Genomic DNA, 17,681 nt, shown 5'->3' on the forward strand with positions numbered 1-17,681 from the left:
TTCAAGATTGTTGTACGCCAATATTGGATCATTGTATGTATCTCATCTCATTACAACGTGCCATATCTCATGCTTCAAGATTGTTGTTGAGGTTGATGGTAATAGTGGAATAAATCTCATGTTTTTTTTAGACTATTAGGTTTTTTTTATAAGTATTATGAATTATATTGAAAAGAAGTATAAGGGGTACTTCAATTCCAATACAAGTAAGAAAGGACGGAGGAAAAAAGACTGAAAAGAAATCAATACAAGGCAAACCTACTACTGCCAAAACTAACTCACTCATTACCCCCAAGGAAAAAGGCTTTATAGAAAATGTCTCATTAAAACCTTACAAGGAGAAAACCCCCTTGGGAAAACTTAGTAAAGAAAAAGAGTACCAATATATAAAGCCAAGAGGAATTTTCCTTGAGACTATTAGGTACGTCGACATATTATACATGATAATATAAGTTTATACAATAGTTTATGAGTTTATTCAATGTTTGTTGGTGTTAGCATTGTGTGTAGACTTATTTATCAATCTATTATTATATATTAAAATAATGGATTGTTTAATCCATGCATGCGGATAAGGTCCGTTGCCGCCATTGTCATTGTCGCCACTGTCGTTTGTTGCAGACATCACTGCCTACCACCACCAACACCACCACTACCGCGATCGCCATTAATGTTATTATATTGTTGCTGCCACCGCTACCAACACTGCCATTGGCACCATCACCACCACCACTTCCATGCCATCACCACCACCAACTCTATGGTTGTCGCTGCAGCTATTGTCATCGCCACTGCAATCACTGCCGCTGCAACCAAGGCTACCACCACCACCAACTCCACTGTTAGCATCGCCACCATCACCTACTGCCACCATTAACCAATTGGTTTCCCATCCCGCTCATCTGAGGTGTAAATATAAGTATAGATCATTATCAAAGATGACCAAATTCAAACATATAAATACAATTTATAAAATTGGTGGAAAGATAGAACATTGGTTCTTACATGCATGAACAACCAATGAATCTGTTAAGTAGTTGAGTCTGACATTTTTTAGTTGAGGTGCATCAGAGGCATAGGCTGAAGAGTAATAGTTCATCTCAATAAAATCAAATGAACCTTTGGATTGGTCTAGCTTGCTCTGTTGTGAACTTTGTTAACCTTGATGCAACAAGAATTCTCATGCTTTTGGGATAGTTTCCTTATTTTAATGGATCCATAAACCTTTTTTTTTTTTTTTTGAAATGAATGGATCCATAAACCTAAAAAGCAAGAAGCTTTCAATTTATCTTTTCCATTCAAAAAATTGATGGAATGGTATCACATAAGATAAAATAGAGAGAGATCTTTGATTATTAAAGCCTTTTTTGTCAATATCAAATACCATATTCTTGTGGCAGCATATTTCTTTGGATATATTCTTGTTGAAGGCACTTGGTGGTTCACCTCTTCAGGCAGATTTGGAATTAATCGTGCTGGAGCGTTGGAATGTGGCTTTTAATTCCCTTGTTTTGATCTGTTTTTTAGTCTTCTTGGAGGTTTTTTTTTTTGTTACAAATGAGAGGCTAAGCCCCAAAAAGACAAAATCTAAGGGTTAAGAGACCCAACGGATGCAGGAGAAGGGAGGCTGGAGTCTGCAGCAACAAAGAGGGGCATTCCCCAAAAGGAGAGTCAAAGGTGTGAGTCCCATAAGATAAAGAGAACCCCACCTTGGCCAGGTAATCAGCTAGGCAATTAGAACTCCTAGAAGCATGACAGGTTTTCCTTCACTAGGTTTTCCCAAGAGGTTTTTCCTAATAAGGTTTTAATGAGACTTTTTTCTAAGGTCTTTCCTTCAAGGAGGTGGTGAGATACCATTAGTAATAGATGGTTCTTGTGTTATTGTTGCAAATTAATTTCCCTTCTATTTCTACTTGTATTTGGTTGAAGTACCCATTATACTTCATTTCAATTATATATTCCATGGCTTATAAAAAAAATACCATAGCCTTGAAACCCTAAAATATGTGTTTTATTGTTATATAATCATTTTTCCCCACTATATTATATAAAGTGCGGTTCACCAACTCGCTAGTATGCCAAAATGAACTAACGCAACCCAACCTACATTTTGGCGAGCCCGACCAGCTAGCCCAACAGCTCATATTGTCACCTCTGAAATTGATGTTAGGACTCCTCTTAAAAATGTCACCAATACTCACTTTAATGTTTTCTTTCCAACACTCTTTTATTCATTTTGATTTGTTAAAATTCATGTGTGGTCCATAAAAAATATGAGATTCATATGATTTCAAAAAATTAATGAGACAATTTTAAGGAGCTGGTATGTGATATCCAGAGGTTGGTTTCTTCACAACCTGAAATCAAGTTCGAGGCAGTACTGCGGGAATCTAATTCTGTTGCGGATGTGCTTGTAAAGAACGCTAGATTTGGGTTTGGTACTCACGCGTTGCAGATGCTTTTGATGGAGTGTCGTAGTTTGCTTGTTCGAGATGCCTCAAAGGCCTTAGCCTCCCTTTGTGCTCCCTCGTTGTAGTGTTTTGTTTTTGGGTCTTGCCCCTCCATGTAAAAAAAACAAAAATTAATGAGAGTATTGAAAAGTGAGTGTTGACAATGCTCATTTTAGAAAGAAAAAAATATTGTAGGATTTTCATTCACACTCATTCTATCACGTATAATTTTCACCAATTTTCTCTTCATATATGTATCATATTTTTTTTATTATTTCACTCGTGTCTATCTCCTATCACTCTCTAGACGTGAGTATATTTGGGGTGTTGACCATAATTTTTTTCAAAATCATAAGACCAAAAGAGAGCGAAAGAGAAATAAACCAGAGAAACAAAAGAGAAAAAACTGGTGAACCAACATTTATATGAGGTTATTTAATTTTTCTATATATTTTTCACATAGTTTTATATGTTATTTAGAATATTTTGGTAATTTTAGGACACGTTTATTATAATTCATTTATTTTACTATTTTAAATCTATTTTTATATCTTTTATAGTTTTTTATTAATTTTCTAGATTTTATTAGGGTTTATTTACTTTATTTGAGAGGTGATATGTTAATTTTTTTAGGTGAGTGGGAAATAAGGTGATAAGTTAATTTTAAGTTGTTGTCTTATTTATTTTATTTTATAATCTCTTAATTATTTTATGTTATTTTGATTTTAATTTTAGGAAGAGACAATGGAAAAAGAGAGAAAATCAAGGAAGTGTCTATAGCAGCGCAAACAATTGCCGCGAAAAATGTAAGTCTTCGCCTGCTGTTTTATGCAGCGCAAATTAAACCGCCATGATAGGACCAGTATTTTGTGTCTGGCACTTTCTGCACTGTTTTTATGCGATCGCGCGAGATGCAGTGGTTCCGGGTTTCGTCGCGCTATATTTTGCTGCGGTCGCACGAGCTTCCGCTGCTATAAAAGGTTTTCTCACATTTTTTGACGGAACTTTCTCATCCGGAATCCGTTTTGCAAGCCGTTTTCAGCCGTATTCAGAGGAGAATGAAGGCAAAATTCCTAGAGCCATCTCTGGAGTTTATATGTTCTATTTTTCCTTTACAATCCTTCTTATGGCTATTTTTAGCTAGTTTCTCTTTTGTACCAAGGATAGATGATGTTACCTTTGATTTTGTTTGAATTATTTTCGGTTTATATATCAATGACTGTTTTCCGTTCATGAATTTTTCTCATGCTTTGATTGTTATCTATTGCGCATAGATTGTTTTGCTTGTTTCTATACAATTGGAAATTGATAGGAATTAGGAAATTAGGGAGAAATTGGATTTTGATCTCTACACATTACTATTGAAATTGGATTGTTATCTAATGCGCATAGAAATTGCATTCAATATTCCTTTCAACTTCAAAATGGTTTTGACAAGATAAGCAAAAAAAAAAAAAAATGAGCCAACGAAATGTGATTTGGTAAAATAAACAGGTAAATTTAACTTTTTTATTTTCAAATGTAAGATCAATAACTATCAAATACAACATCAATGTAACCAAAAAAAATACAACATCAATGTTCCCAAATGATAGCTTGCGTGGTAAGAATTATGAAACATGTGAGTTGAGTGGGGGAGGTCCATGTTCCCGAATGATAGCTTACATGGTGTAATTTATCTATCCGATGTAAAAAAAAAATACGACATCAATATACATTTGCACATCCACTTTTTATTCCCTTTCAGGTCGAATAGGACCTTATCAAAAAATTTTAAAATAAATAACTACTTACAAGTCTCCGAGGGTTAACTCAAGTGATAAGAGATAGGGGACATACGGGTTGAGGGAAATGAAGAGTGAAGAGTCCAGGGTTTGAACTCTAAGGAGAGGCTAATTTACTAACAACTAACATTTGTCCATAAAAAAATAACTACTTACAAGTATAACTTTTAATGAATGAATATCATATTATTCACTAGAAGCATAAAGTCTAGTTTCTCTTTTGAGGAAGTCCTTGAACCATAATGCAGAAAGTTTCTCATATCTTTTCAAGCCATTTTTGTAATCCACAAAGGTCATTCCAAATCGTACAGTGTAACCAGAGGACCACTCAAAGTTGTCAAACAAAGACCATACATAATATCCCTTGACATTCACACCGTTTCTGTCATATATAATTAAAATGAAATATATCAAAATGTGTTATTGTATGATGAAAATTTCAACAAGCTGTTATAGATGTAATTGACTACCTACCTAATTGCAGATCGAAGATAAAAGAGATGACGATAATGATAATCAATTCGGAATATATCCATGAGTGATTCCTCAACTGGAAGTGTTGGATCATTATATTCATTTATACCTGGAAGTTAAATTGCAAATTGTCAGAAACCTTTAATACAAAAAGTTAACAAGATCTCATACTCCAATGCATGGGATGAAGATTCTCTGTTTTGATTTAGTTTCGATTTAGTGTTTAAATGTCTTACCAATAAAATTATGTCATGGCATAATTTAATTGGTAAGACAAAAAAGAAAACACCAGATTGGACCACATCAATTTTGGTCTAAATCAATGATATTGCATTCAAGGATAAACTAAACATGATATACATAGAGGTGTTTACTCTTATACCATTTTCAGTGATGTAAATCAAAGGGTTGTTGTACTTTTCCTTGGTGTATAACAAAAGATCTTGGATTCCTCTTGGATAAACGTATAACCAATCAGAAGCAACCTGCATAATTATTGAAAGACGGTTTGTTTTATGATACTTTCTTCAAATGGATTAAACTTGTTAAGTAGTTAATTGCAAGTTTAGGTGACAATGAGCATACCTTAATACCTATGGGTTTGCCATCACGCTCAACTGCAATTAATCATGAACACAAAATACAAGTTGTTAATTATCAGCAATGATGAAATTCAACATATACTTAAGCATTTTAGAGAACTGATAGAAGGGTAGAGGATTGGTTCCTTACATGCAGGATTGACCAATGAATCTGTCAAGTAGCTAGGTTTGGCATTTCTTAGTTGAGGTGCATCTGAGGCATAGGCTGAAGAGTAATAATTTAGGCCAATAAAATCAAATGAACCTTTTAATAGCATAGCTTGCTCTGTTGTGAACTTTGGTAATCGTGCTCCAACATGATGTCTCATGCTTTTGGGGTACTCTCCTAATGTTAATGGATCCATAAACCTGAAGAAACCAATTAATTCAATTCAATTTTTTTTCCCAAAAACGCATAAATCCTTAACTCTAAAATTACAGAGTTTTCATTATTAAAGTTAGCATGTTTGGATCAATTCTCTTTTCTCATAATTAATTCTGAAAATCATAAGCTACAAACATAAGCTTCTCTCCAAACTCGATTCTTCATTTAAAATCAATTGTTGAAAGATTATAAGACATACACTTAATACACTTAATAGTAATATATACTGTTGAAAGCCATGACCAAACTATTCAAGGCCTTACTAAAAGGAGAAATTTACATTAAGGTATAGTTCTTTCATTTCTATCCCATATTCAATATCTCATTTTTCTTAAATATGTATGTGTATTTTGAAGATGAATCATAAGTCAGAGAGAGAGAGAGAGAGACGAGCTCTTACCATCCATACATGAAGTCCATTGCTCTTTCAGCAGCCTTTTGATCATATTTGGTGTCGGAGAGAGGTAGGTACCAATGAGCTAACAAGGTTATGCCTATGAAACCCTTCTGAGATGCCTGCATATGAGCAATGTTTTAATATTTTAGTTTACTATTGACTATTTTATTTTTACAAAGAATTGTAAAACAACAATTATCCTTATATTCTTTTCCTAGTTCTTGGGCCCACACAAACCCACGAGCACATCACAATAGTTAGAAATATAACATGAAATCATTCATGATGATCTTTTGTGAGACAGTATATTCATGACATGATATCAAAGTTCTTAAAGTCCTTATGATCAAGAGGTATAAAGAGTTCGAGCTTTTTTTACCTTCGTCCCTCGTTATTCTAATAAAAGAATTCGAGTTTTAGCATAAGGTCAGAGATTATGTGAAAGTAACAAACCTGGTATTTGGTCTTGTACACACGAACAACAGCTGCATGAGCAAGAAGTTGGTAGTGTGAAACCAAATAAGGTTCTACAGCTGAATCACCACCGGTGCAATTTGTGTTCATCCATGCAGAACAACGACCTGGTGCAAACCTCCCCATTGCGTAGCTATTTTGGCTATAACTCCATGGCTCATTCAAAGTAACCCAATGCTTCACCCTATCGCCAAATTCCTTGAAGCAAAGCTCCGCATAGTCTCGAAAATCTTTTCTGAAAATTAACCATTAAGTGTTAAACAATTTACTAAGCAATGTGTGTGTTTGGTTTGACATTGAACTTAATGCCGATCAACATTTGAATTAATTGTATCTTGCGTGACTATTAATGCTTTGGATGTGTATTTTCATGTTTGCATTGATGGCAAATTCAAACCAAACGGCACAAATAAGCTATGTTTTGGAATAATATAATTAAAACTCACACTATGATAGGGCTTAAGAAGCCACCATACTCATCTTCTAAAGCTTGCGGAAGATCCCAATGAAAAAGAGTCACAAATGGTTCTAGACCTGAAATTAATGTTTTTTATGTTTAATTAATCAATTAGTATTACTAATAGCATCTGAAAGCAAAAGAATATGACAAGATCAAGTCAAAGTATATATATAAAAAAATAAGTTGAATCAATTGAGTTTGTGGATCTTACCATTAGCCAATAGCTCATTGATGAAATTGTTGTAATAGTTGATTCCTTCTTGATTTATACCTCCACTTAGCTTTCCTTCTGTTGTGGATAAATATCAAGTTGATTAAAAAAATTGATTTTGAATGGTTAATTAAATTATGCTGACCATCCAACATTGTCAAATTTAAATGAGAACTATAGTCAATGATCGATCAGCATTTGACTTACTCGGCAATATTCTTGACCAAGATATGGAGAATCTGTATGAATCTAAGTTCATATCTTTCATCATCTTAACATCTTCCTGTAATATATAAGGACCACAATATATTTTGCATTCTCCAAAAATAAAAAATTGAAATAAACAGAAGCCACTCAGGAAGTTTATTTAATTTAATTTATTATAATTTCAATTCAACTCAAAATGCATCATGCGCAGCTAAGAAGAAACAAATACTTTGAAAGAGTACGCTACAAAGAAATCAGACTCTTGGATTACCTTGTAATTGTGATACGTGTCAATGGCCACATCTCCATTACTTCTATCCTTTATCTTTTCTGCATATGTCATATACAAGATATGCATATTGTCAATATTATGTTTGTGAAGATAAAAAAAAATAGTTTCGTATATTCAAATCAAATTAAGAAACGTGAAAATGGACAAAAAATAAGGACAAAAAAATATTTCAGCATGAGACCTGGATATTTATGGGTGAAGGTATCCCATATACTTGACCCTCTACCACCTTCCATTGCTCCACCTTCAAACTATACACATAATATAAATTATAAATATTGCACACACAACATAATCAACATCATAACAACGGTTCCTTTAGAGAAAGAAAATCATATAAAAACATACTCTAAATGGTAAAATAAGAAAACAAATAATTATAAAGTTAACCATATATATTAATTGCATTTCTTAACATATGTTTTTTATCTTTCTGAGCAATTATTTTAAAATAGGAAAGGGTATATATTAGTAATAGCTTAGTTAAATGGTTAATTAAGTGCTCATTTGGAAACCACACATCCAAGCATCAAGAGAAAACAACACTTTTGTCATAACTCAAACATGGATCAATGTTGAGCTTAACAGAACAGAAACATAAACATACACTACGAATTGAATATACCTGGTACGAGGAGGATCCAGCTCCAAAGATGAAGCCTGGAGGGAAACTGTTTCGGTTCAAAGAAACAAGATCAAGAGTGGGAGCAACATTTTCAGTGCAATGAACAACATTCGATTTGGTAATCACAAGAACGAAATTAGCAACGAGTCCCAAAAGGTAAAAGAGTTTGCATAATGATGCCATGTTAATCTGATACATGTCTCCTCTTTTCGAATTTTAAGGATGATTCAGCTTAATCAACTAACTGCGTGGCTTTTTATATAGTTATAGGAAGAAAGTAAGATCAGATCGAGTGTCACGTGTTCATAGTTGAAAAGTCTCCTTTGACCAAAGTGAAATACAATTTTGGCTGCTGTGTCGTATTGATCCAAAAATTTCCAAGATAAACTAGATGTGTGGTAGGTATAGGCGCGCGCTTAATTAGTCAGAATTTTATCGACATTGGATAACGTACATAGTACATACACTAATGTTTTGTTTTGTGTTCACATTTTTGTGTAAATACCTGTTAACACCAAAATTTCTAGCTTTAGAAATTTATCAGAGATATTGGGTATGTAAATGCATGGCATATTTTAGTATAGTCCCTACTTTCTACCAAATTATTATTACATATATTGGTTGAAATCATATGTCAATTGTTTTCTTAGTCGAAATATGGTGTTGACATTTGGTCGAAATATTTAAATTGCTAAAGGATGATTGAAGTTATATGGTCATGATAGATTAATATATATTTCGACCAAGTACGGAAAGCAATTCTTCGATCCAAGTGGCTATTAGATAGAGTGAGAAAGCATGGCAACATGTTAATACCAAGGTGCTTAATGTATGGAGTTCAAAGGGAAAACAATGTGGCAAATGCATGGTTCAAGGCACGGACGTGAATACTTGAATTTTAGCTTATCCATTTTGCATGTCTTGACATCTGTTTACACTGATTTTTGGTAAACAAATATCCTCTTAGTTCGACTAAAGGAAGTTTAGATTTCAGGGTCCTTTTGAGAAAACGTTTTGCCAAAGTGTTGTGTGTGAATGAGTGTGATTTCGACGACAACGAACAATTCGAGTGCAACCAGATTTCATTAAACGTGAGTCAATTACAAAACAGTTAAAATAGACTAAAATAACATGAAAACTACGCGAACCGCAGATTTCGACAAACAAACTACACAAAAGAACTGGGGATCAACAAGCTGAAATGCAAGGAAACTAAAGTGTTGGTTCTGCAACGTACTCCTCCATCATCACGTTTTGCTCCTTGAGTCTCATTGACGTGGACATTTAGAGCTTTTTGGTGAGTTTTCAGAGTTTGAGTTGGGAACCCTCTCCCTGAATTGGATTATCCTATTTATAGAGCTTCGTGCCCCGCGTGTCTTTGACGGTTTTCCTCCTCAATGGATAGGTTAGTGGGCCTGGTTTCCCCCCACGATTTGATGCTTGCTCTGGAAGCTCCATGCATGGTGGTGGAGATCGTGTGCTTCAACTGCTTCAACTGTTTCCTGGCCACGTTTTCGACCATCTTGGGGAGAATTTGACTTGGTCAATGTGGCACGTGTTACATATGCCTGTGTTTAGCAGTAATTGTTGTTGTCGAGTTTTGCTGCCCCATTAACTTGGTGCAACTTCCTTTTCCTTTCTTTAGTCAGAATTCGACTACCTCGAGCATTTTGGGCTGAATGCGTTTTTCTTTCTTGGGCTAAAATATTGGGCCAACAGATGCCCCCCAAAAATGTTGATTCTCGACTACCAGTCCTTGGAGAGATCAAGCATTTTTTGCCCGTGCATGTCGACGGAGCTTGACGGCTGTTTGCGACTTTTCCTTTTCTGATTTCAAGTCCCATCAGAGATCCAATCGTTTGACTTTTGCTCCAATCAGAAGCTTTGACGTCTGACCTCGTCTGCCGTGTGCCGTCTCTACTTTAGAGTAATCATGGCCCTTTTCTAACCTTTTCATTAGGGTTTGCGGTTATATAATAAAATAACCGTTGGATTTCAAAAATTTTATGCATCACCCTGTAATGCAGCTTCACGTCCGACTATTCGCTTGCCTATAAATACGCCATTGTTGGCCCTCTTCAAGCTTTCGAACACTCAAACTTTTGCCTGATTTTGCTTGTGACCACCTTCCATCGTTTGGTTTCTGTTTTCCCGGTGTACTCTCTGAACATTTCCATGGCTTCTGGTTCTGGTTCTGACAATGTCATCCCTTTGGCTGCTGCCTGTGAGATGAATGAAGCCAAGCGCACTCCCATTCCAGATCCGCCGTATGACATGGAGAAACGGGCTATCTGGAAATCCCAGGTATTTATTCCTATTTCTGTGAATGGCAACTTACGTGCCATTTTAGGCCCTTTGAAGAAGGCAAAGAAGGGCAGGCCTAACAGTCTCCCAGAGGGCTACGAGCATTTTCACCCCAGCATTCGTGGGGATGAGCTCATTCTTGCGTTTCAACCTTCTTACCGCTTCCCTTTTCTGAAAGATCCCAAAAGGACTTTTAGGTCTGCGCCTCCCAACCCATCTGCTGGTGAAGGAGCCTATCTGAGATGGCTCGACAGGGTGGAGGCCAGTAAGTCCGGGCATTGGAAAGTGACTGGAATTTTCGACCTCATTCAGTTGTCGAGGTCGCCGATTACTTACAACCCTGCTATGCTTCTGAGTTCTCTTTTCTTTTGGGAGCGGTCCACCAATAACTTTCATGTCCCTTTTGGGATGCTTTCTCCCACTCTTCTCGATGTTGTTGCAATTACTGGCCTTTGGGTGGTGGGTGATGATTACCATTCTTCTGCTGCTCCCATCAATCCTATTGCCATTCCAACAGATAACATTGCTTTCAGTAAGTTTATCAAAGATCACTATGTCGAGAATGGTGAAGTCTCCGATGCTGAGCATGTCGCGTTTCTACTGTATTGGCTTTCTGCTTATGTGTTCTGCACCAAGTCTTTGAGGATTCCGGCTAAACTCCTTCCTTTAGCCAATCTGCTACACGAGGGTCGAATAATCGCCATGGCCAGGCTCGTGCTTGGTAATCTCTACCAGATGATCAATGAAGCGATAGCTGACATTCGAGATTCTAAGGTTGCGTCTTTGAATGCAGCTGGTCCTTTCTGGCTTCTTCAGCTTTGGATGAATGCGGTTTTCGAACAATCTCTTCCAGCCAAGAACCCTTCCTCCTATGGTGTCTAACACAAGGATCGATGCTTTCAGGCTTGAAGCTCTCACCCCTCCTTATGATGCTTCCACGTTCGAGTTTGACTTCAAGAAATATTTTACCATGTTTTTCGAGCTGAAGCGCTTCCGCTCGAGCTTTGCACCGTACCACAAACCTTCTTATGGCCCTCGGTGGCTAAGGAATTCTTACCCCAATCTTCCTGGCTCAGAGAACCTCTCTCAGCATCAAGTCGAGCTTTGGCAGACTATATTATCTCCCAGGGTGTTAACCGTCAACTTTGCCAGTAATGATTTTACTCTTTGCGGTTACAATCCTCAGCTTGTGTCTCGACAGTTTGGGCTGAGTCAAGATTTTCCCAATACCTTGTTCGACAAATCCTTCATCCTCTATCCTGGTACCATCACCAAACGTAGTGTTTTCGACACTACCATTGGTTACTATAACGATGAGGAGCTACTTGGTCTTAGTCCTTTCAGTTTCACTCCATCCTTTTACGTCACCCAGGCGTTTAAGGCGTGGTGGTCCGCTTATTGGCATGATATTTCGACGCCAATTGAGGATTGCTTCCAGCGCATAACAAACATTTTTCTTTTGCAGAGGCAGGCCCCAAAGAAAACCAAAGGTATGCATACATCTGAGATCAACGCTTTTCAACAGTTCTTCAGTGTAGTATACTTTCCGGGTCCTCGACTTCAGGAAACGGTTGCCAAAGCAGCTCAAGTTCTCAGGCGAATGTGGGAAGCTAAAGCCAAGAAAACCCGATTGAGCCTTCCTTCTGATGAGGACGGTCTTTCTTTTATTATTCGAAAAACTGGCTTTAGGTTCCCACCACTGCCTACTTGTAAGTATGCTTTGGCTTTTCCGGTAGTGCTTCCTAAGTGGATTGATCATGTAAGTATCAAAAACTTTTACCACGGTGCACTGCCCCCTCGGAAGCGGGTGACCTGGACCAAGCGTTACCTGTGGAATTATCCCCTCCATGTGCCGGTTGAAATCTTCAACCACATATCGATAAGAACGCTTATTGGTCAAGGTAATTATTTCGACCTGGCATCTTTGCGATATCTATGGCTTAATCTTCCTTTGTTTTCCTTTTGTAGCTGAACCCATTCCTCGACCGACCCCTCAGGCTTCTCCTCGGGTGGCTTCTACGACTGTCGAAGTGGAGGACGATGATGATGATGATGTTGCCTTGGCTGATAAGCTCAAGATTCCTAAGGTAGTACTGAACCTTGTGAAACTTCGACTTTTACTCGACGTGTATATCTTTGTGATCACTTGCTTTTGTTTCAGAGTCGAAAACGGGGGGTCACCCCTACTACTTCTGCGAGCCAAAAGAGGGCTAAAGGTGTTGGTGAATCTTCTGCGGGCAATCCCTCCCCTGCTAAATCGACCAGTCAACGTGAGGAGGTGCAGCAAGGTGCTGAACATGGTGTTGATGAGCAGGCTTCTAATCCTCTTCTTCAAGGTACTACACCAATTCCTGTCGAGATGGCTCACGCCAAGAAGACCTCCGGGAAACGGTCTAGTCGCAAATCTGGTAGCTCATCTTCCCACCATTCCAAAAGTTCAACCAGTTCCAGTCCCCTCAAAGCATCTGGCCCTAAGGTGAATCATTATCTCTTGCCTCGTCTCAATTCGCTTTCTTTTCTTCTTTCTCAATCATTTTTTCACTTTTATTCTTCAGAGGGTTGGCATGTCTAAAATGGCTGTACCTCGAGCCACGTGGTTTTCTTCTAAACCCCCACCAGTTGTCCTGTCTAGCTCTCCGAGCAGTTTAGAGTCCTCTAGTTCGAGTTTAAACTCTACTGAATCAGACCCCGTGTGGGACAAGCTAACACTCTATTTTAACTCGAAACCCATTGCTTGGCAGCATCCTGGTTGTAAACCCTATTATACCAAAGAATGTCGAGATAACCTTTCTAATTTTCCTCCGCAGGACATGCAGAACGTGCCTTCCCCTGCTCGCGAAGAAAATGTACCACATGATGAGGTGCAGGGTAGTGAAGGTCAAGAGCCTCCAATCATTCAGCCTGATCAAGTGATTGGTGTGATGCCCCCTCCTAAGGCTGATGCTCTGGTCTCGACTCATTCTGAACCTTCTTCTCGACAACTTCAAACTTCTCCTCAACAGCCTCAACCTTCTCCTCATGCTAAGGGAGGCTCAGTCTCTTCTAAGACGGCTGCCTCTTCCCATACTTCTGGCGAGAGGCTCAGTGCTCTTTTAGTCGAAGACCCCCTTTCCATCTTTCAGAGCTTCTTCGATGGTACTTTAGATCTCGAATCTCCACCACGCCAAACTGAAACTACTGAGACTGCTCAGTCTGGTGGAGTAGCCAACGATGGCCAGATTGAAGAAGCTTTTGTAAAGTTAAAAGGGCTGGTTTTCGATTCGGGCTTCATCAGCGGGGTTCGAGCTGACCCTCGACTAGGCCAAGAGGTTAAAGAGCTGCTTGCCTTCCTATTGAGCCAACGACTTGACCAAACTCGAGCAGATGCTCTCGTCGAGCTTCAGACTCTCTTGGTCGATATCTTAGCCACGCTTGACAAGGCTATTGCGGTGGAGCAACTCATTGAGACTAAGCAGGCACAGGTGACTTCCAACACCAATGGACTCCTGCCTTCAAAGGATGAAATTCTGAAGCTGACTGCGAGAAAAGCTCTTATAGCAGATGAGTTGTCAAGCGTCGATGCTCGACTGGACGAGCTTCAAAGGGAGGTGGCAAAGCTAGAGAAACAGAAGGCAATGTTGATTGATGAAGGCCCAGCTGTGAATTCTCGGCTGAACACTCTTGCTGCTGAGTGTACAAATGTGATGTTATCGACAGCTCAACTTTCTAAAGAGGTTGCAGTGGAGCGGCGTGTAAAGCAAAGCTTGGATTCTAGGATTGCTGCTGCTGGGGTTCATCTTGAAGCCTTCAAGTCGAGAATTTAGGCCTTATAATTGTTGTTTTATTGTAATGGCCATGGATCTGTTATGGCCTTTGTTGCCAACTTTGTAACAATCATTCCTGTAACTTTGTCCGATTTCTGATTAATGAATGACTTTGTATTGGCAATGCTCGACATGCTTTATTTCTCAATTTGCATTTTATCGTTGAATCAGCTTTCGTTACATTACTTCTTGCATTGAATTGCTAAGTCTCACCATTTAACTTGGTGCCTAATCTAACCTTTCAACTTCCAAGTTTCTTGGAAAACCACGATACTTTATAACGCTTTTATCACGTTCTTGTTCAACGATTCAAGAACTTCCTCCATTTGTGGTAGTGGTTGACGTGGCTTGCCGTGTTTGGCTGACGCTTTGGTAACTACATGCTTGCATTAATGTGGCTGTTTGTTACCTTCCTATTATAAATGGAGCCGTTTTCCACTCGTCTTTCAGCAGCAACTCTTTTCTTTCCATTTTCATCTTCTTCCAGCGATTCAAGAACCTTTCATTCTTTACCATGGATAGCAGACTTATCCTACGTCGTATCAGGGGCTTGGCTTTCCAGGAGAACCTTTTCCAGAACCTGTATGACTCCTCTGCAGGCCTTGATGAGCTTCTAGGGCTCATTGATCAACTGCTTCATAGGCCAATCATCGCGCGCGTTAGAACCCCCCTTCAGGAGTTCCAGGGGCTTCTCTTGGAGGCCAAACCTTTGTTTGAAGAGTTCCGGGAACTTTCAGTAATGGTGTTCTTTCAGGAACACCAAATAGATGAGTGGAGGGAGAAATTCGATTTTCTCCAAGCCTCTTTGGATCAGCAAGACCCTGAAGACCTTGTTCGATCAGTCGTCGAGATTCTTGCTGCTTCCCTTGAAGACCTGGTTGCTCGTCAAAAGAAGGCTCGACTTGAGGGCCAGATGGTGGCGCTGGTGGATCGATTAGCACCCATGCAAGCTAAATATGACGGATACAGAGCCATTTTTCCTTTTTAGGTTTCTAGTTTTATTTGTATTTTGCCATACTTGTAACGTTTTTCGATCAATGAATATAATTTTGGCAATTTTATCGTTCATGTTTCATTCGATTTTGAATTCGTGCAACATTGGCTTATATGCTTTTAAATACTTGCCATTTATCGTAACACATTGACTCTGATTGCCCAATTCCTTAATCACGTAAGCATTATTGGGTAACGTTTTCTCGACTGTGAATGGCCCTTCCCAACTGGGGGTCCATTTCCCATAAGCTCTATCCTTTTTATCCATTGGGAGAATAACTTTCCACACATAATCCCCTGTAATAAAAGATCGATCTCTAACCTTTTTATTGTATGCTTTAGCTATGCGATCCTTTTGCCTTGTTAAGACGTCTAGTGCCAAGAGCCTTTCTTCGTCGAGGTTGACCATTTCATCTAGCATCATATTCCAGTAAACTTCGCTTGGGATTTCTTCTTGCCTTTGAATTCGGCATGATTGCAAATATACCTCTGCGGGCAGCACGGCTTCTTGGCCATAGGCCAGTCGAAAAGGCGTCGTTCCTGTCGCTTCCCTTGGTGAATTCCGGTAAGCCCACAGGACTTGGCTTAAAGATTCATGCCAGCTTTTTGGTTTTCGACCCACATGCTTCTTGATCAAGCTTATTAGGACTTTATTGGCTGCTTCTACTTGGCCATTAGCCTGAGCGTAGTAAGGGGTCGAGGTTAAAAGCTTGATGCCCCAAGATTCTGCGAAGGCTGCCACTTTGCGTCCCACAAACACTGTGCCTTGGTCCGTTGTAATGGACTCTGGCAATCCAAATCGATATACAATGTGGTTTTGTATAAACTCGATCACCGTTTCCTGTGTTACGTTTTGTAGTGGGATGGCTTCGACCCATTTAGTGAAATAGTCGACTGCCACAATGATATACTTGTGCTGCTTTGATGAAGCTGGGTGAATTTCGCCAATTAAGTCTATTGCCCATCCCCTAAAAGGCCATGGTTTGATAATAGAGTGCAATTCACTAGCTGGCACATGCTGGATTCCTGAGTGTTTTTGGCAATCTTGACAACCTTTTGCATACTCAATGCAATTTTTCATGATAGTTGGCCAATACAAACCTTGCCTAAATAGAATCCATTTCATTTTGGCCCCTGCTTGGTGAGCACCACACAGGCCATCGTGAGCAGCTGATACTGCGATAAATGCGTCGTCTTCGCTTAAGCATTTCAACAATGTGCCGTCGACGTTCTTTTTGAACAACTCGTTGCCTAAAATGGTGTAACTTAGAGCCATATACTTGACTTTTCTATCAGTTGACCCTACTGGGTTCTGCAGGTACTCGACGATTGGCTTTCTCCAATCGTTAGGAGTTAGATTATCAATGACCATAATGTCGAGATCTGAAGGACTCAATTTTTCTTTGATCTTAATTAACTCAGTCAACTTTAGCCTATCTATCATATACCCAGAAGCAATCTGCGCCAATTCATTGGCTTCTTGGTTCTCCACTCTAGGAACGTGTCCTATTCCAACTTCGTTGAATTTAGCCAACAAATTGTTTGCTTTTACATAATATTTGGCTAGATGCTTACTAACGCACTTGTACTCTTTGGTGAGTTGCTTTACCACCAACTCAGAATCCCCTTTTACGACGACGTTCTTTGCCCCCAAAGCTAGCAGGATCTCGAGGCCCGATATCAACGCCTCATACTCAACTTCATTGTTCGAGCAATTATTCTTGATCCTAAATTTGAATTTAGTGGGGATGCCCTGCGGGGACATGATAAACATCCCGATTCCAGTTCCATTCTTATGGCTGGAACCGTCGAAATATAACTTCCAAGGCTGTATGCCCACATAGGTTATGATCTCTCTAGGCATGGTGTGATCTGCCAAGAAATCAGCAACTGCCTGCCCTTTAATCGCTTTTAATGGGACGTAAGTTAATGAATATTCGGTTAGGGCCAAAGCCCATTTACCAATTCGACTATGCAAGATTGGTTTGGATAACATGTGCTTTATTATATCATAGTGAGAAAAAATCATTACATCGATTGGCTTTATATAATATTTCAACTTTACACAAGAGAAGTACAGGCATAAACACAATTTCTCGATCATAGTGTATCGAGTTTCTGCGCCATTTAATACCCTACTCAAGTAAAATATGGCCCTTTCGTTGCCATCTTCATCTTCCTGAGCCAGCATACTCCCGATGGTTTCATCTGTGGCGGAAATATACAGCTTCATTGGCCTCC

The 17,681-nt window shown here is 38.9% G+C and overlaps 1 protein-coding gene across 1 annotated transcript; it reads right to left on the reverse strand.

The window, feature by feature from the left end:
• Positions 1-4,163: 4,163 nt before the first annotated feature.
• Positions 4,164-8,567, reverse strand: LOC130747358 (cyanogenic beta-glucosidase-like). The gene is made up of 13 exons (XM_057600267.1): positions 8,341-8,567; positions 7,897-7,966; positions 7,695-7,753; positions 7,424-7,499; positions 7,217-7,294; positions 6,992-7,079; positions 6,525-6,780; positions 6,075-6,190; positions 5,441-5,658; positions 5,294-5,325; positions 5,091-5,193; positions 4,709-4,817; positions 4,164-4,616 (listed from the first exon to the last, which is right to left on the reverse strand). Exons 1-13 carry the CDS (start codon positions 8,536-8,538, stop codon positions 4,421-4,423), a joined length of 1,599 nt encoding a protein of 532 aa, XP_057456250.1. The 5' UTR covers positions 8,539-8,567; the 3' UTR covers positions 4,164-4,420.
• Positions 8,568-17,681: the final 9,114 nt, after the last annotated feature.

Source organism: Lotus japonicus, chromosome 3 (assembly GCF_012489685.1).
Source record: "Lotus japonicus ecotype B-129 chromosome 3, LjGifu_v1.2".
Classification (NCBI taxonomy): Eukaryota; Viridiplantae; Streptophyta; class Magnoliopsida; order Fabales; family Fabaceae; genus Lotus; species Lotus japonicus.

Excerpts from the sequence above, each read along its gene's own strand:
- LOC130747358 (XM_057600267.1), bottom strand. The coding sequence starts at position 8,538 with ATGTATCAGATTAACATGGCATCATTATGCAAACTCTTTTACCTTTTG. Across the intron at positions 7,967-8,340 it reads CTGGATCCTCCTCGTACCAG|TTTGAAGGTGGAGCAATGGA; the intron begins GTATATTCAATT and ends TTATGTGTATAG. Across the intron at positions 7,500-7,694 it reads ACACGTATCACAATTACAAG|GAAGATGTTAAGATGATGAA; the intron begins GTAATCCAAGAG and ends TATATATTACAG.